This window comes from Ptychodera flava, chromosome 15 (genome assembly GCF_041260155.1).
Source record: "Ptychodera flava strain L36383 chromosome 15, AS_Pfla_20210202, whole genome shotgun sequence".
In the NCBI taxonomy this organism is placed as follows: domain Eukaryota; kingdom Metazoa; phylum Hemichordata; class Enteropneusta; family Ptychoderidae; genus Ptychodera; species Ptychodera flava.
Window position 1 is genome coordinate 7,245,340 of NC_091942.1, and position 20,307 is coordinate 7,265,646.

The 20,307-nt window shown below is 37.1% G+C and overlaps 1 protein-coding gene across 1 annotated transcript; it reads right to left on the bottom strand.

Moving 5' to 3' along the window:
* Positions 1 to 2,285: 2,285 nt before the first annotated feature.
* LOC139151052 (solute carrier family 23 member 2-like) lies at positions 2,286 to 20,265 on the bottom strand. Its single transcript, XM_070723580.1, has 13 exons — positions 17,382 to 20,265; positions 15,933 to 16,155; positions 11,943 to 12,106; positions 11,408 to 11,502; positions 9,537 to 9,607; positions 9,185 to 9,366; positions 7,869 to 7,995; positions 7,419 to 7,575; positions 6,772 to 7,022; positions 6,242 to 6,371; positions 4,865 to 5,008; positions 4,251 to 4,346; positions 2,286 to 3,748 (listed from the first exon to the last, which is right to left on the bottom strand). The coding sequence occupies exons 2-13, from the start codon at positions 16,131 to 16,133 to the stop codon at positions 3,579 to 3,581; spliced, it is 1,788 nt and encodes a 595-aa protein (XP_070579681.1). The 5' UTR covers positions 16,134 to 16,155; positions 17,382 to 20,265; the 3' UTR covers positions 2,286 to 3,578.
* Between the last annotated feature and the right edge of the window lie 42 nt (positions 20,266 to 20,307).

Consider the following 20,307-nt stretch of genomic DNA (forward strand, 5'->3'; position numbering starts at 1 on the left):
GAAAATGAACGACTGTCTTACATAAATTTTTGTAATTTGGGCCATGGAATGAGAAAAGGACCCTCTCGGCAAATTTGCATAACAATAGAAAAACGAGTTTAAAGTTCCCGCATGAAAACAACTAATTTCCAGTCATGCATTGCGTTGTATAATTGAATTTATCCCGTATTTTGCATACTCAGATGACTTGTGGGTAATCATATGACCTCTTAGAACAGGGTAAGTCATCAATGCTATGCTTTAGCCGCCATTTTAAACGTTGTTTACACGTGTGTACAGTCGAAGTTGTCGTCGTCAGCATTGAGCGTCGTATTTCTCTAATGAGTCTAACAGCAGCAGGTATTATCACCTAAAAATGCGACTCTGTTATTAGCTCTGGACAAAACGCCTGGCCTGGACATTTCACATAAATATCTTTCTATCGATTAGTGTTGACGGCTGTGTTGAACAGTGCAGACGAATTCAGTATCGATGTGAGTACTGCTGGCACGGAAATGCAAGTGTAAGCTATGACGATTAATACACGAACGAAACAAAACTTTGGTCAACAGTAATATAACAGAGACAGACATGACGAATGATGAAATGGTCGATGAATTTTTCAGTATTAAAGCTCACAGCGTTTGTCGTACTGTCTTTGATACGATGACTTATTAAGATTTCAAGAATCACACATAGACAGTATGTAGTGTAAGTACACAAAATGTGGAATCCTGTTGCAAGCATGAATTTCAGTCCGGACTTAGAGTCACGTGTTTTACCTAATGCAGCCTGACAAATTTTGATGTTTCTCATTCCATGGCTAATTTTTTTCAGATAAATCTAAGGGCACCAGCCATGCAGTACATTGGTACTGTCATGTATTTGAACGTTTAGAAATAGTCAAGTTGACTATTTGTGTTTAAGTGGTTAATTAAAATGCTGGTATTGTACCGTTTATATTTTGATAAAGAACTACAAAATCATTTAGATATTTTTATTTCCTCTGTCTCTGTCTCTCTGTCTTTCTTTCTCTCTCTGTCTCTGTCTCTCTGTCTCTGTCTCTGTCTGTCTGTCTGCCTGTCTGTCTCTGTCTCTCTCTCACTCACTCACTGTTAATGATATTGTACAGAGCGGTTACATTCCAGCTGTCGCATGCAACAAACATAAATCATAACTCAGCAGGGCTGTTAAAGGTGTGCTGGATAAATGCCTGTGACGCTATACTGCTTGCACTGTAACGCACCTGCCAAAATGCTGTTGCTAGAGATTTATATTGAAAGCATCTGGCTGTTTGGATATATTGACGTTATCATCACATGTGTTCCTGGCGTGTTTCTATCCATTTGATGAGTCGTTTAAAATAACATGGATATTGATGACCAAGATAAACACCTTAATTAAAAATGACTGTCTTTTATTACATTAATTTTCTTTTTCGTTAGTCCGTTAGAATATTTTGAGAATAATGCTATAGATTGTGTCCTTTCATGAAATGGCAACATAATCAAATTATAATGTGAAAACGGATAATAATGCATATACGTAAACCAATAAAATTGCATTCCTTGATTTGCAGTATAGAGGCACGTACAATAACGACTTACTGGAAGACATTTCTTGAGGCTGTATACGCTCACATTGTTAAGCACCGATATAATTTGAACAGACATATTTCAGCTCAACGTTTAAATGAAGTCCCATTTAACCAACAGGGATTGCTTCAGAGATTATTTATAGTTCTTGTAGGTCAGATATTACTTATAGGATAGGTATTTGTAATTTGTGTTATTTTGTATGACTTATCATCATTTATAAAAAGCCACATGCTCATTTCGTGGGGCGATTCGCCAGAATACATAGCATGACGAGAAAATAGATACGTCTAGTCCCCACTGAATCAACTAAAAAGGGTCAGAGGGTATTGTTTAAAGAAGATTTGTTTTGACCAAATTTGGAAAAGCGCCCGGTCACGTGACCGTAGTGTCGTTTGCAGCTTTGAAACAATGGCGGTTGACTAGAACGTGATGTGCGCCCGGGATGAGCAACAAGCCTCTCTCTGAAAGATAGATTTTCAATTCAAACAGCGTAGGAACTTGAACAACTCATCGACGAAAAAGATTCAAGTACTACCAAGGATATCGCTAGGTATGCTTAGAATATTTTTGGAAGAAAGTGGTACCATGTATAGTACTGCTGTAACCGGTGTGGAAATATCGCCATGTGAAGTTGTCAAAATGGATTGTTGCGGTGCAAAATATCAAGAGAAACACATTAAAACCTGTAACATAATACATGAGCGTGTGTCGTGTTATAAAACACCTATAACCTGGTCTTTATTCAGGCTATAGCGCCCGTACATCTCTCGGCCTACGGCCTTGGAAAATAGCCATGTGTTTCTGGTAACTTACGGTCTCTCTGGGTAATAAACGGCACTATTTATTTATTTATTTATTTATTTATTTATTTATTTATTTATTTATTTATTTATTTATTTATTTATTTATTTATCTATTTATTTATTTATTTATTTATTTATTCGTCTATTTATATATTTATTTATTCACAATGAATTATTTCCCACTTAAAGGCACAAATCGGAGAGATGACCAAACAAGGTTGGTATCTTCCATTGGGTCCTTTAAACAATAACAACAAAAAATAAGGTTAAAGTCTTTATAGACTATGAGGACAAAAAAGCAAACGTGAATAAAAGCAACGGAATTTCGGAAGAAGCAATTTCACAGTGGAAGCTGCACGTGTGTGATGATCGTGAACATTTCTGATTGGAACGATTGCTAATATAAGATAAGGTGGCACTAAATTCATGATACATATACATGTTAAAATACAGGTAAAATAAAAACACGTTGCTTGATAGATAAAACAGCAGCCAACTCAAAAAGGAGACCAGTTGAAGTCATAAAATCAGCACCGAAAATAACTCTAAGCGCTCTCTTTTGTAACTTATACAATCTGTCAATATTCTTGGCAGTCGTAATTCCCCATACAACACAGCTATAGTCTAAGGGTGATTATATTAAACCGAAGTACAAAGTTTTTTCTAAGGTGGAGCGGAATGACTTTGTACAAACGTCGAAGTAGGCCTATTCTCTTATTGGATAAAACGCAGGCCTTATCAATATGGTTATCAAAAGACATTACATTGTCTAAAGCTACTCCCAAAATATTTTTAAAAGGAACACAAGAGATTTTATGTTCCTTAATCGATATATCAAGAGCGTTCTCCAGTGTCTAAGCATTGTATATTTTTTGCCGTGAGCCAACTAGCATTATCTTCGTTTAACCTTCGCTGATAATCATGCCATTAACTTTTACCCAATTGGAAAAGGGTAACTTCATTTTGAAGTGAACGATTTACATGGGAGATTGAAGCTCCCGTCGTTAGAAAAGTCTGACCGTCAGGATACATATCAAGATTTGAATTTTATTATGAGAGTGGTAAGTCATTCATAATGATTGTGAGGAGAAGAGGAATTATAGCCCTCATGACCAGGTATAGGTGTTCAATATTAAACAGCAAAGTCATAATTCATAGTTAAGCATAAAGGTGATGCTGAATAATGTTTCAGCAAGTTTCATTCCTTCTTAGTCATGAATGTCGGGCAAATTGGTACGTAGCGGGTCCATTTCCATTTCCTGAGGCAGGACATGCAAAATGGTAAGTCGTACGATTTCATCCCTTTGTTCTCGGCATCTAGCTCACCATACTCTCTCCATGACAACAAACCTCTCTCCTTAATGGTCCCTGCAAAAAGGATATTGTTTTTTTCAAAAGTCTTCGAGTATGGTAACCTTTATGAGTGATTTTCCAAGCTAACCTTTAGGTAATCAAATCAAATATTTATTTCTTCGACTTTGAGTGCCTATACTTAAGACCTTGGTCAACATTCATTGTAAAAAAATTTTGCTGATGGAAACGTTGCGAATTTCTCAAACTCGCACTGTTACTACATGTTATTAATTAAAGGCGACGTTTACCTAGCTCTGACTAATAAAGCCATTGTTCATTTTGTGTTCGTCAATAGATCCCCCCGGTTCTGGATAGTCTTGTTTTATCGTAGTACCATTTGAAGTTTAATTATATCCTGATATTGACTTGACCTGGTTACTGAAATCACATTCGCCGTGTATGTATGTGTATGGATGTTATGAGAAAACGTCAAGTGAATGAACAAACTGTACATTTAAAGGAATTCAGTATAACAAGTGCTGTATTTAAAGCACATTTGAACTGTTCCAATATTTACCTGGAATTGTGTTGTCCAATACAAATCCCACTAAACCTCCGACTAACATTCCTGTTTTTAGTATTATGTCCAGTACCTGATCAGCTTCGAAACTCCCTGGAATTAGAGTGTATGTGAATGAAACACTATTATATGCATCGAAATAAGTGTATTAAATAAACTAAAGTACACGTGGCAGGTTATTTGTATTTTACACCCAACGTTGCATTCAAAACGAAAACTTTGACCGGAAGGCAAATAATTACTTGCATTTGTAACATGTCATTAAACCCCACTGCGGTGGTCTTTGTCGCCGTCGGTCAGTACCGACGTGTCTCAAATGTAGCGCAATATTATTGCATACTTCAATATGTGCAATTTTGTCGATTGCAGTCCCCTTCCCTATTCCTGCACTTAAATAAATGATCAAGGAAAATAAGCCCATCTGTATTAAAATGCCCGTTTTTCCGACAGCACCCTGCGTCAATACGTAGGCTGAGGACTTGGGATTTGAGTGGGTGAAAGTAAAAGTTGAAATCCGTAAGTAGGTACTTGCAAACCCATTTTGGTTTGAGAAACTCGAATTTGTAGATTTTTAAAGGAGGAGAATAATTCCGTTACTGAGAGCTACCGACCTGTCTGAATTATGCCCGGCTCAGAATTCAAATATACCGGTAGCATTACTCCACTGATGAAAGCGAACCCGAAAATGGATAGGTTTCTGGTCGAGGTAATATCAGTGTACTTCAGATAAGAGACACCGATAGACACGATGAGACCTGTGTGGTCGAAACAAGTATGGATATCAGTGATATCATGAGGTTATTACAGACAATGCACGAGGACAGTAGCGCAGGGCAAAAGAAATATCGTACGTAACGCTCACTGTGTTCGGCTTTTTAGCGCACGATCAATGCTATTGTTCTCGATAGTAAACGTATAATTTTATAATAGCATGGTACTGCTGGAAGTCAAATTGTCATTTCTTTCTTTATGATGAACTTTAGGCGATTGACTTGATTTCGGTAAAAAAGCTTTGCAAAGAGATTCGCCACATATTTAGCCTGAGAGATATTTAAAATCAAGAGATGACGTATTTCCTATATTGACCCTTTTAAGTAGGCAGTACATGTATATTAACCGATATTTTTACGGCCAAAACTCGGTATATTTCCGTAAATTAAATTCAGCTCCACTGACCGTAACACCTGTTTTTATGAAGCGATTTTCTCCTACGACGACTCACAGATTTTCGTATGGCGGGTGCAAGAATACGGACGGATATGTACATATTTCGATACATAGACTTCACTTGTTAATTGTATAACTACAGAAGTCCGTAGTTTTCTATTTCTTGTTGTATTGCCCTCTTTGCACAGAGTTTGCCTGATGTCCGTGTTTGTCGATGCGTACACATTTACAAACACGTCTGTGGCAACAATTTTTCGTTTTTCTTATCGGTATATTCGCCTACTTTTTATCTTACTAAACCCTCTAAAATTAATGAATTATGTTTTTCAAATGTTTTTCAGGAAATATCATAAACGTTGAATTGTTCTGCTTTCAGTATCGATAAAAGTAAAATTATAAACGACACAAAGTAAAAGTGTAAAAATCAAAGTGAAGAAACTACTTCCTATTTTACCTAACTTTAAGGTAGTATGCGCCTCGAAAGGAAAGGACAAACTTTCGTAAAAACTTTCCTAGAGGAATTTTTCAATTATTCTCTTTCAAAATCAAGAATACAATCTGGAGTCACCGTGCAAACTTTGGTACCAGAGAAACAAACAACTCAAGATTTACCGACATTTAAAATGGCCGCTACACCTGTGTTAACTCTATGGAGAAAAATAACATTTTCGAAAAGCCGGTGAAAAGTTTTCTTACACCAAGAGCTTTAAAACTCACCCTACAAGTAAGTGGTAGATCAGGAAAGAATTGTAAAAGTTTGATAGTCCTAATATCTTTCCCCGAGGTGCGTTCTACTTTAATCTCACAAATAGTCTTCTTACCTGAAATAGTCCACATGACACCTCCAACTATAGGCGCAGGTATCGAGGCTACAACGGCTCCAACCTTGCCAACTATGGCGAATATAAAGAGCAGCAGACTGGTCCACTGCATCACTCGACGACTAGCAACCTGAGTGGAAGATGAGCACAGTTTTGCTTGGGAAAAAATCGCCGTTATGGCAACCTCTTCGACTAGCAACTGTTATTTAGTATGTTGATTAGGTGGTGCAATCACTTTCTTGGCTGATATTGCTGGCTACGTGTACGTTAGCAACGAGCAAACATGGGGGTTAATATATTTCTTTCTTATGTTATTTAAAACACAATATATCCCGGGCAATTATACCATAAACAAAAATTTATGAAAACAATAAATTAGGCATAGCCGCAATACATTTACTACAAAAGAGGCATTCTCAACTATGATTTAGTTTGGAACGATGTTCGATGGATAAGCTCGGCAAATGACACTCATTAGGTTAGTTTCTCGAAATTTTAAACGACACTTTTCATGCGTTTGCACCCATTACCTTGGTAATAGCAATGGCGCCAGTGTTCGACGAATACGACGTCACTCCTAAAGAGCCCCACATTCCAGCGAACACACAGGCTAGTCCCTCCACTGCAATACCGCGATTTAAAGCATGGTCAGGTGGTGGAGGGGCTCCACACATGGCGGCACATGCGTAGTAGTCACCAATTGACTCGATGATTGAAGTGACAACACCAGAACACATACCAATAACTGCTGCCACACTAACCGTTGGTACACCCCATCGAACTAGAAAAAAGATACCATTGCATGTTTAATACCTTCTTTTAAAAACGATTAACTATGGGCATGTAATGAGATTCAGATGAACGGTAAACGATTCTTCTAGAAGAGTATTAGTTGTCCTAAAATCTTGTCAATCATTCCTTAGTTTTCAACCGATGCCTTTTTCGCATTATCTGTCTGTAATCAAGTACCAATGAAATCAAATAGTTTTCAAAGTCTTAAAATAAGTTTTTTTTTGTCTTGTAGAGAAGTTTACTTCAGTCGATTAATCCTTTCATCATCATTATATTTCACCAAGTCAATTTGTTGTTTCCATTTTGGTTGGACCTTCACACAGTTGACATTAGCAGAAAAGTGACTGTTTGAGATGCGCTTTTAATGGGATGTGTAAAAACTTACATGGAAGAGGGAACCAGACCCACGGAATAGACGCAATGCTTTCAGCATTTCGGTCAGTTCTTGATTGGTAAGACGGGTCTGATTGATCGTCGGTGAACACACCAGCTTCGGTCAAGATGTAACAGAACAACCATGAGATCAATATAGCCAAGATTACCTGAAATGAGAGGGATCGAGTTAAACCAAGCATTGCCATCTACGACAACACGAGGTTAAATTCAAACTTTCTTGATAACATTAAACTCAACTTATTCATGATACAGTGGAAAACCTGCCTAAATGGTTGCATAGTGTGAATCAATAACGTATACATACACCACAATAGTCATACAACGTAGGTGAATGTGTTTGTTAAGTCATGACGTTGCTACGTTTCTGTGTACTTGCAAAAAGGACGGACAAACTCCTAGTGGATGAATGCCAGTCAAGAAAGCTAACATTAGCACTTACAGGAAAAAGCATGAATATTTTGGCGCCATCGATGTAACATCTCCTTTGCTTCTTAACTGTGCACCATGGATAGGGTATTTTGATTTTGCCCATGTACAGGTAGAAGACTATGATAAGACCCGCCGTTCTGACAATCAGATGAGAAAATTTCCATCAGTAACAAAGTTATCACTATATGTAGTATGCTTCTCTTGTAGGTGGAGTCCACAAATTTAAGATACCCTTACCAGTAGATATTATGTGTCATTTATAACATTAGCATACGGCTATTAGCCATTCGCTTAGCTTTGAAGATCTTAATTTGAAAACGACAGTGATTATGTTAACGTATTCATTGAAAGGATATAAATCTGCAAACAATCTTAGGAAGGTGTCTTAACTTTAAGCTAATCGTAACATGATACTAGATATTATCTGATAAACACGCCGATATGCTATCATCGTGATTAAGAATCCCTCTGTCCAAAATGTTAGCAACAGTGTGTGTTTTTAATTTCAGTATTTTGGTCTTTTTCCAACTAAAAACAAGTGTATAAACAAAGACAAACTCAATAGACGTTTTACTTAGGTTAGTTCGCTTCTGGAAAGTGAAAGACTTAAACTTTTGCTCAAACTTTCGTCAATGAAACTTTCGACCTTTGTCTTATCAAGGCAAAAAGTAAAATCAGGGGTCACCGTGCAAACTGTGGTACTAGAGAGAAAAATTACCTAAGATTTCCAGATATATAGAAAATTGAAAATGGCCGCCATCCCTGTTTTAACTCTATGGGGAAGAATAAAAAATTCGAATAGCTAAGACGGTGAAAACTTTTCTTTCAGCAAGACCTTTAAAAGGAGCCCCACGAGTGATAGGTCAGAAGAGAATTGGTAAATTTGAAAGCCCGAATTTCTGTCCCCGAGGCCGAGTTAGGTATGGAAACGCGCATGAGCACAAGTTTATACCGCTGAGATATACTATCTCTGCAAAAGTATGAGTATTTGGACAGGCAGTTGAGAACTGCTCTGCAAAAGGGTCTTGTGTACGATGATGTAAAACTATGGAAATTTCATGCGATGATCTCGGAATGTCGACCAATCGCACTTTTGACTTTATCTCGACCTCCTCATTTATGTGAATTGAAAATTTTATTTTCGAGAAAAGCGTATAGCTTGGGATCGAGTAAATTTCACGAAACTATTAAAGGAAATTAAAGATAACTCAATCGAGGTTAAATATCAGCGAGCAATTGCTGGCTGTATAATATGAAATCAGTGAAATATTTTGTGACACATAATTTTAAATGACATGTTCAACAGGAAAATGAGTGCATACTTACAGGGAGGCAATACCCCAGTGCATCTTGGTGTTTGCCAGAGCAATTTCACCGAGAGCCAGTCCGAGCAGTGAGAACGTTGGAGCCACAGTAAGCGGTCCGACGTAGCGCATAAGAAAGCCGACTACACCTGATAATCCAAGAACGATTTGGACACATGCCGCGACCATGGTTGCCCCTTGAATCTGAAGTAATGTAATGCCGATAAGAACATGTTAAACCTTTAATTTATAATGTCTGATTTACCATGTTTTGCCAGTTCTTTTAAATTTTTTATCAAATTTAAAACACAAATTTCGGGGTAGTAACACTAGACTAGAACCTGTATTCGCACTGCACTGAATTCTGATCTTACCTCCGCGATTCTCTCCTTATACGTAACTTCATTCTCCACGGTAGTGTTCTCAGTGTCGTTGAAGTTGAGATCTGGAAAACATCAGCATCAATTATAAAAGTTTTCGGACAGGAAACAAATGCTTAATCCTTACAGCCCCAATAGTGTGGAGTCCATGAAAAAAGTGCAGTAAGATTTGTCAAGTCTCTACTGGAGGTAAACATTGCCATGTCATGTATTGGTTGTGGAAGGTTTTCTCGAGAGGATAATACTATATATTTGAGAAGACAGTGAAAATGTATTAATCGGTGTGAAATATTTGTAAATTAAAAAAGTTCCTTCTCTACGCAGACTTTGCGTATCCGGTGGGACAAAGCTATGTGTCCCTCTTGGCATATCGAAATAAAGAAGATATGAGGGGGTCTTTTGAGAACCTTTTTTGATAAAAAAGCGAATAAAATATATTATATATATCGTCACAATCAACTGAAGAGTCACAAACAGATGACAACATCAATGACAACGATAATGATGTCATATCAACAGTAACAACAAGGATGATTGTCCCTAATGCGAACTCGATGAAAAATCAAAAGGAATTAAGGATATAAAGCAAGAAAGTATTCCGTAAACAATCATGAAATATCAAGGTTCAAAACTTCCCGTAGGGAGCATTCGTTTTGTTCGGCGCGGGGGGGTGGGGGTTCGGTGGAATTTGAGCGACAAATGAAATATAAAAGCGACCACCTCTCAATAAAATTTCTAAAATTCATCAATTGTAAAATTTGACCACCCCCACCCAAAAAATAATCAGATTTGGTTCATTAACCCTACGCATCCTATGGCCCTGGGCTGGAAATTAGGCTATTCAAAAGTGTTTGCAAGAAGAAGAGTCACCCACCCCTTGAATTTTCATGCACAAAACAGCGACCCTCCCCCAGATGTCACAGTCCGTATCAATATATCGTATCGTATATAACATCTTAATTGAATTATAATTTTACATTTGACCTTTGGACTTTCAAAGAATCCTTTTTGAACTTTACAAATAATCACTGGATGAAATTTAAATATCATGTTGGTTTTTCAGATCTGTTCTTTCAAATTTAATATTGTCGTCACGTACATTTATATCATTGTCAAACTTTTTTAAAGCACTTATTTAATAGCTAGTTTTGTATCGTCAAAATAATATTCAAAGTCTCCTCACATACCACAATATATAGAGAATTAACATTTTTTGTGAAATTCCAAAATCTAATTTCTTGCACAAACATCCACTTGTAACCAACCTAGTCTAATCAAGTACATTAGTATCAATAATCAAGCGTAAATAAATACACAAATTTAGCTAGTTTTGTATTTAAAAGAAATTATTCATAGCTTCTCATAGACTACTCCAAGATTATGTGTGGAGGACCAAGCAAAATTTCCGTGAAATTCCAAAGTCAAAGTTTTTTCCATAACTCCATACAATCCTTTGTTATTTTGACCCCCTTCCAATCATTGATTGTAAAATTTGACTCCCTAAAAACGGTTTCGTACAAGTCAACACCCCCTCTGATTTCCACCGACCCCCCCCCCCTGTAAAAAACGAATGCTCCTTACCATCATCCCCTTTGAAGGGCGTTAAAGTTCAGATAAGAACAATGGTAGGCTTTCCATATTTGTCTGTATGTCTTTGTTCTTATTTTGTCACCTCGCGACTTCTTCACGTCACAACAAGCTAAAATTTTATTTGCGTCTCTATCTTTCCTTCTACCAGTATCTATATTTTCATTGCCTCCCCTGTCTTCCTCAACGTCACTATTGTCGCTGCCTCAATTGCCTGTGGACATCTGTCAAGCAGTCAGTCAGTTTGTGCGCCGGTCTACCTGTCTTTGTCAAAGTACCTGTTTCGGAGTCTCTACACTTCCATCGTTCTGTAGCCATGATTACGCTCGCTGGAACGTATAGGTTACCCGCGATTCCCTGAACTATGGGTAACCTGTAAACAATTCAACAAACCGTGAGAATTTCCAAACTTACGTTATCACATTATAACTATTTTATTTTAAAATCATTGTTAAATGATAGAGTAAGCTGAAATTTTTGCCTTTGATCTTGAAGGCTGCCAACTACAAAAGTGTGGTATTTGCAAAATTCAGAAAGATGTTCTATGGTCTATAGAAAACAACCAAAAACAAATATAAAGTGTAGGTCATATTTAGATACACGGCATGTCGATCTACCTGTAAGGCAGATAAATTGTTTCAATTAGTGCAAGTAGCAGCCAATGAGGGTATTTATTGTCATTCCAATAACATTTCATTTTTGTCGTGTTAGGATGGATAGTAAAGTATTCAAGAAATTGATATAATGAATACTAATCGTTTTTGTTACATTTACATCCATGGGAAGAAAACATATTTGAAAATACATACGAACCTTGTACCAAAAGTGGTCTGTAAAAACGTTCCAACGGCCTCGGTTATAACGATTGCGCTGAACAATTGACTTATCACAGTGTTCTTCTCGCTCGCCGGCACACAGAACAAATTGGCCATGATGAGCGGAAATAGTAACGAACTACCGAACATTGACAGATGATGCTAAAAATGAAAGTAAACGTAACGTATGATTAATTACCAATTAATCTGAAAAATGTGTTCGAATAATGTCGACAATTCGTCATCATAATTATCCGTTACCTCTTATATTGTCATCGACATAGTTAGTCTTTTACTACAAAATTCGATAAAATTGTCACCTTCAAAATGATAAGGAAATGAAACGATAAGAAACATGAGAGAGAGAGAGAGAGAGAGAGAGAGAGAGAGAGATGTGACTATATCATATCATATCTATATCATAGTTTATTGGCATTACTGAAAATTTTGTTAACACTAGAATATGTCAGCATATTTGATGAACTTTCACATTCAGGGATATATATCGGGTTTACTTGACCAAAGTTAACGAAACTTGCTATGTACATCGGAGATAGTATCATGTCAATTAAAGCAGGTCATCCAGCATTGTTACTTCAGTTATTTGCAAATTTGCATATGAAACGACTCTTCATTATAAGGTATCTATCTATCTATCTATCTTTCTATCTATCTATCTATCTATCTATCTATCTATCTATCTATCTATCTATCTATCTATCTATCTATCTATCTATCCATCTATCTATCAGAATTGACTTAATCAAAATTGACAAAACTTGTTATGTACATTGGAGATGGCATTTTAAATGTCATTTAGCACTTTCGTTTGGCAACTTTCTTACTTGTATATTAAACAAACTGCTGTAATTAGGCATTAGACATATATCTCTGTTCATTGGGGAATCTTTCAATGTACGTTGAAGATACTATGATATACCTTTCATCATGAAAGGTATTTTGTCGTTTTGAGAATAGTTAATAACTAGTTTGCATATTGAATGAACTTACTTCATTAGGAATATATATTTGAATAGACTCGATCGAAGCTTACAAAACCTTTTCTGTATATTGAAGATACTGTGATAAAATATAACTAAAAATCTTTTGGCATCTTGCAGCAGTTAGTTTTACAAATTGTATACTTAACGAACGTTCGCAATTAGCAAAGTAAGACCAGAATAACCTTAACAAAGTTTATGAAACCAAATGTGTGTATATTGATGAGACAATGATATTTTATTTTTTATTTCATTCTTTAAGATTTATCAAACGTAAACTGTAAAAAAGTCTACATAGGTTTGGGCGACCAAAATAGGTGCCAAACTCCTATAAAATGTCAGTCCCCCGCAACACACTAGATAACGAACAAAAGGAAAAACTAACACAAATTATACAACAATTAAAGTAAAATAATAACAATTATGTAGGTCTTCATTTACTACAAAAGCAGCGGATTGTCCGTGTACGAGTGTTATGAGAATCAAACGAACTATGATGAAGTTTGCTTCAATACCATACTTTTACTGCCCCGTTCAAAGTCGCATTGATCTTTCGTAATCCCCTGGGTAAAATGTTCCATAAACTGGCTAATTTGATATTAAAATAGGTGGAGGTAAGACAGAATGTTAAAGCGATTTAATCCCTGTGAATTTGAATCAGCACGGGACGGATGTGGATGATAGAACATGTAAACTCAACCAACTTGTATGTGTTCATAGAATACAGTCCAGTCATGCATGTATGAAAAAACACACACGGTCAAGCACCTCTCTGCACAATGACAGGGGTAAAACATTGACAGAAACCAGTCTCTGTTAATAATCAGCACCAGTATGATAATGGAGCATGTATCTGGTCGCTGCTTTCTGGATCCTTATCATTTGACTCTAGAGATTTCATTTTGAATGTGCCGTCCACACAACACTTCCATACTCCAGGTGGTTACAAATTAGTGAACAGTAAAGAGCTCTAATAGTTTCTGTGTCACACTTACACCCGCAAGCATGCTTCACGATACAAAGTAATCATTTAGACTTCATGCAAATGCTATCGATATGGGTGTCCCAATCTTGGTTGGATGTAACACCAACACCAGATCACAGTATTTCTTAACAAATTCTACACTTTTGCCACTCATAACATACTCAAAGTTCAAAGGTCTTCTTGGACTTGTATTGGAAAACATGCCCCATTTGACACTCCAATGGTATAGAGCATGTATGTCACCTTCGAGTGCAACACAATCTTGCTGGGATTTGATGGCACTAAAACAATTTGAATCATCAGCAAAGAGAGCTAAGTTAGTTTGACAAGATACACAGATTGGCATGTCATTGACTTATAACACAAATATAAACGGACACACAACAGATCGCTGAAGAACTCATGAAGGAACAGGCAGCAAGTGTGAGTGCTCTCTTATGACCATTACTCTTTAATTATATGTGAGAAGTAATCTGATATCAAGTTTAAAAACATGCAATTGAAACCAAACAACCGTTATTTATGTAACAATTTATCTTAAGGTACTTTGTCAAAAGCCTTACAGAAGTCAAGATACAGCATTTTCACCTGCCCATTCCCCCGTTTAACACTTGGCATTTATCATGAACAATATGCACAAGCTGTGAACTACATAACCTTCCTTCAAAGAAGCCATTTTGTATTTTATGGGAGATATTTTTCATTTTCATCTCATCAAATTTGTAATTTGTATATCTATTAAGCTTTCACTATTTGATGTACAAAGCTTGAAGGATTTGACCAAAGCAATTACTCTAAATGGTGATACAATAACAGAAGTCGAAGACATGTGGTATTTCATTTCAGGTTATCACATATTTGATACATAATGACTTTTTAAAATTAACCTATGGTGAATATTGTTCGTGATGTTTATCATAACAATTTTAATGAAGTTGCAAACCTCTGGTCAAAGTTTCAATTAATTCAAATTACAGGCGACTGCAATATATACTGAAACACAGGAGCATTTTAAATTCATAAACAGTGTTTTCGTAGGAATGTATGCTTTCTGCACAAGGGTTTATTGCTGAAAATTACTGGTAGGACATTTTCCGGATAAAACGCTACCGTCTAAATGAAATTTGTGCTTTCCTCAGTCATTATATGTCATTGTAAATCTGTTCTTGAGAGCAATACAGTTTCTGTTCGTACCAAATTCTGTACTGTAACTTTTATAGTTTCAAGGCGTCCTCAGCATTGCTTCGCGCTATTGAGTTTGCATGCCTGTTATTTGCGTGGCTAGCGAGCGACGTTATTAATCTTTGGCTTCAAATAGACGCCGTGAAGACTTCTCTCAAAATCTACTCCAAGTCACGCCTACAAGTAGGCGCCGATTCATGTGTGGTTTGCCTCTGTACCTATTAGAGCCTCAGCTGACTACGTAGTAGATAGAAAATAGAGAGTTATGGATTACGAAAAGTGCTCAGAAGTTGTAACAATTTGAATTTTTCTCATTGTTCTGGATAACTTACTCAGGGTGAAATTTGCGCTACATCATGTCGTTGTGTCTTTCATACTGTATGAACGATATTTTTGATCATACAAATAATGCATATACAAACAGTCATGTTTCCGTGATAGGGCATAAGGCGGCTTTAAACTCAACGTAGATTATATATTCTTTCTCCAATCTGAATGTGTATTATCGTGAAATAATACACCACCCCAAATCTCAGAAATACATGTGGAAATAGTATGTTTCTTGGAGTATATTTGGTCTACCATATCGACATCTAGTAAAGAACTTTCTGGTACAAGGAAGATATCCCCCTCGGTGTCATAACTGGACGTCACCACAGAATTGTTCAAATAGGAAAGCCGATTCTTATCTATGAAATGTGAAGGGCAATTTTTCACTGCTAAAAGTAAAGTGAAGTCAAGTAAAACATTCCTATTATCGGGTTTTATCTCTTAATTTATACTGTGTATCATCCCTGTTTAAAATTGTACCAAGTTTTACCTGAAGTCCAAATGCAAAACAGGCATACCACGGCGGTATATCATCTAACTTGTATTTGAATTTGACTCCATCTTGCTCATTATTGTCAGGCCTTGAGCTCTCTACATCATAGATTACCTCATTTCCGTCGACGCTGATGTTGTCATCTACGTTGTCGAGATCTACTTCTACGCTCCTCACCTTGCTTCTGACTGACTGCATGCTTTTTGACACAAGACTCTATCTGATCGAGAAAATGTTATAGACTGGTATCAGTTGGAGCACAAGATGGACGTATAAATTCTGTTTATATCTGACGACAAATAAATGACGATAAATGTCATCCTTCTGTTCCAACGTGGAAAGATACATGTAGATATCTAAAACCTAATGGTGAAAAATGGACTGCGGACGGTTTTAATAGAAATGTAGAGTTAATGGTTGTGATGAATAATCGCAGGAAAGACAGGACTTGCATGCACTACATATGATGTCCTTCAACTTATCACGTCCAAGCAAAGTAGGAAAAATATGTTTCAGGCAATTTCTAAAGGGACTTCAAGGTGCTATTTTTTCTGATGAATGACAGCTTGTGTTTTGCATGAGTGTCAGACAGGTTACCCAGTTGTACTTAGGTGGTAGTCGTGCATTGTGATCAGCCAATGGCTATATAGAAGCGAATTAGGCTTTCTGATCAAGGATTTTTGTAATAATTGTATTAAATGCAGTTGTGATGTATTGGATTATCGCCCTCTAGATTCCAAACATACTACTTTGCTCAAAGCAGACGTAAAACAGTTTCCTGTATTTGAGTTTGTTGACGGCTCCAGCGACCGTGGTTTGATTCAGTAGTCAAATTAGAAAAACAGAAAAAGAGAACTTGTTCCAATAAGCTCCCTATTAAAAGTACTTTGAAATGAGATTGTTTTCAATATTGAAATGGAATTGTGTACAGTTTGTTAAAAGGGATCAACGTGCCTCTGGTTGTAGTGGTAGTACAAGCTCGTATGTAAAGACAGTCAGCATTTACCTGTTAATATTGAAAACAATCTCCTTGCTCCACCACAATGAGTAAGAGGGTTAGAGATAGGGTGTGCCATGCGTATGTCTAAGTTGATTTAGTGAAACTGAAGGTCGGTCGTCTTTTAATGGTCACTTTGCGTGAGGATAATGAGAAGAAAAATAATAAAAGTGTTAAATATAAGCGCAACGTATAACGGAGCACTTCATAGCACCCTAGACAAATTAAAAATAACCTGGTCTTTTATTTTTCATAGCAACCTCACAATTACCATAGTATTCGGCCGATGACATTAAACGACCTAATTTAACCAATGTCCGATGTCAATATTTTTGCATTCTCAAACAATCACAACCTTCCAAGGCATAAGCGAACAAAATAATAGGACGAGTACATAGAAAGGGAAACGCTGTCACAAATTACTTTGCATTCTTTGCATATATACTCACGTTTAAATCATCAATTTTCACTCTCCGTGGTTTCTTGTTAGTCTTCTCGGTATTAAAAGCGACGAATACAATTGAAACCGTGTGCTTATTTCTGTAAAAAAACCATACAACGTAAACGATGAAAGGGAACGTGGAAAAGCCAATCTAAGGGGCGTGACCCAAGGGCAATTGGCGATAGGCTGGCTGCAATCAAATTCTTGTTTGCGACGTTCTAAAAAGCATCATTGAAAGAATCATACCTTGTAGCCGACGCCCTTTTCTTTAGAATGCTTATTATCGACTAGTTTGCAATTACACAAATGGCGTCAATAGCAAACTGACACTTAGACGAACTGTTCGAATGCTAATCGCACTTTGTTGACGAGTTAACAAAAGAACCTTCGTTAATTGGTTGACATTAACTGACCGTAATTGGTCATTGCAAAACGTAAGAAACGGTTTATACACATGCCCCTGTTACTTACGAAGTCAAGCCTGGTCTTTAATCTTTGAGCTGCAAACCTTAGCCGTGGTGGTGTGCAGCCAAACGTAACGTTTTAAGTCAACAAGAATATCCAATTTAATATATGCAACAAGGCCACAATGATTCCTGAACTTTGAAGCTAGTGACATGAAACCGTCCCTGTGGATACTCCGTTTACGCTGGAAAAGTCATGTTGCTTCAAATGAAATCGTTCTTTCCATTCAATGCAGGCACTTTGTAGTCGTTTGGACAGCCTCGCCTTAAAATACCTACCCTATTATATTGTCACGTTAATGGACTCTGGAGGACGAATGTCAGTAATATCAGAAAGACAGCTCTTCTATATCGCATTGTTGTTGTGTGTGTGTGTGTGAGAGAGAGAGAGAGAGAGAGAGAGAGAGAGAGAGAGAGAGAGAGAGAGAGGGCCGTTTAAGAAACGAAGAAAAATAGATAAAGTTTAGTGAAGAAACTCTGAAAGGATTATAGAAATTCGATTTTATGATAAAGAGCTCCCAAAATTTCTAGAGTACTTGCTAAATAGGATTTTATTCATACAAAATGTTGAAACGTATAAATAGCCATTCCCGAAAATTGAAAATGGGGAGCGTAGTCGCAGGAGGTCAAATGGCCATATATAGGTGAAATCATACACTGTTGCTCAGATATCTCTGCCGAAATAGCTATCGCCTACTACTTGTAATGACGATGATGCTATCCCTAACTGGATGTTTTGTTTCTCAGAGTGTAATGTGAAGTTCACAGTATCTCATGTACTGTATCCCTATTGGACATCTCATAACAAAGATATGCCCTGGAGCCTACCAGGTAATAACTGGTGAGTCGCAGAATATGATTTGCAGTCAACAGACTTTGTGAAAACGCTTTCGACAGCGAACTGTATACATCTACATACTGCATTTTTCAATCGGCGTGAGACCTTGATTTCAAGACCTTGCTTGACCTTAAAAGGTGAATGCTCTTCTTTTATGAAAGGGCAGCCAACCGAAGACTGAATACAGAGAAAGGAGCCTCACACTTTATTTGTTAGGAGACAGGAGACAGGTCAACCAGGGGTACCCCGCAAAGTTTAGACGAGTACAAACAACAGTGAAAAACATTACCTTATAACAGAAACGAACCATACAAAATAAATCAAGATATGAACTTCGCGCGAACTTGCTTTCCCTTTTTGCCCGCTGTGGACATAAAGCATTCATGATGCAGCAGGTCTTTAACAGCCCTGCTGGATTGCATGCTTGTGTCATTACTTTGACATCATTGTAACATTGCTGCCACACTTCTGCGCCAGAGACTTATGCCATATAACAGCAAAAATTGTGTTTGCCGAGATACCAACAAGCCTATGATATCCAAATAACGCTATCCTTATGATGACATAAATCTAGGTCATATGTGTGCTTCTTGTAATCTGACCCTCTGTAATTTATAACCTCCTTTTATATTTGGTAGCAAGCGAATCGACCTTCTGTACAAATTACTTCATGTGAAGGAAAATGCTGATTTTGTAAGCGCAATGCCGACGCCGCAGCTGGTTTAAAAAGTTGAAGAGCGACGTTTGCTCTGTACTGAACGAATGTAATAATTCAATATTCAATAAAGATCAGAAACTGCATGTTAAAAGGGTAATTTGTTAAGACTATTCACAAAGGCAGGTCACAAGTATGATAGAATATAAGCCCTTCTGTGTCAAGGTGAAAACAGGAACATTAGTATTTTGCTTGTTAAAGATTATACACGTTTAGGGTTAGAATCTCTGTTTGTTTGTCTGTCTGTTTTGTCTGTCTATGCGTGCGTCTGTCTGTCTGTCGTCTGTCGGCCGGTCGATCAATCCATCCATCCATCCATCCATCCATCCATCCATCCATCTATCTATCTATCTATCTATCTATCTATCTATCTATCTATCTATCTATCTATCTATCTATCTGTCTACCTATCTTTCTATCTTTCTATCTTTCTTTCTATCTATCTAATATAAACGTGTCCGCTGTCGTTATCAAATCGTTCACCATGCATGGCAAATGCAAAGTCGATTCATCATTACAGGAAAGGACGAAAAGAATCTGAATGTTTCATCTTCGGTTGAGCTGAAGGCCTGAAAATGTCACGTTGTGAGCACAGGGGACAAGTGATCGATATTTATTATACTATCATTAATGAGTAAGTTACAAATCTTGAGATGCATGTTGCAATCAGAACGCATTGGTATCCGGTAGTAGCATCCTCAAACCATCATTAAAGATATTATACCAAAAAACTGGAGAACTGCTTTGTCTAAATATACTCATCTTTTACTCCGACGGTCCAAGACAGCTTATGGCTCTTCAGAATCTACAATAAACTGTGCTGGGCTCTGGACATTTGCTCGTTTATTTGATTCCCGATTGAAAATAACAGTGTGTCGGGGTTCTCGGGCCACAATAACCTTTAAAGTGTCCTTGA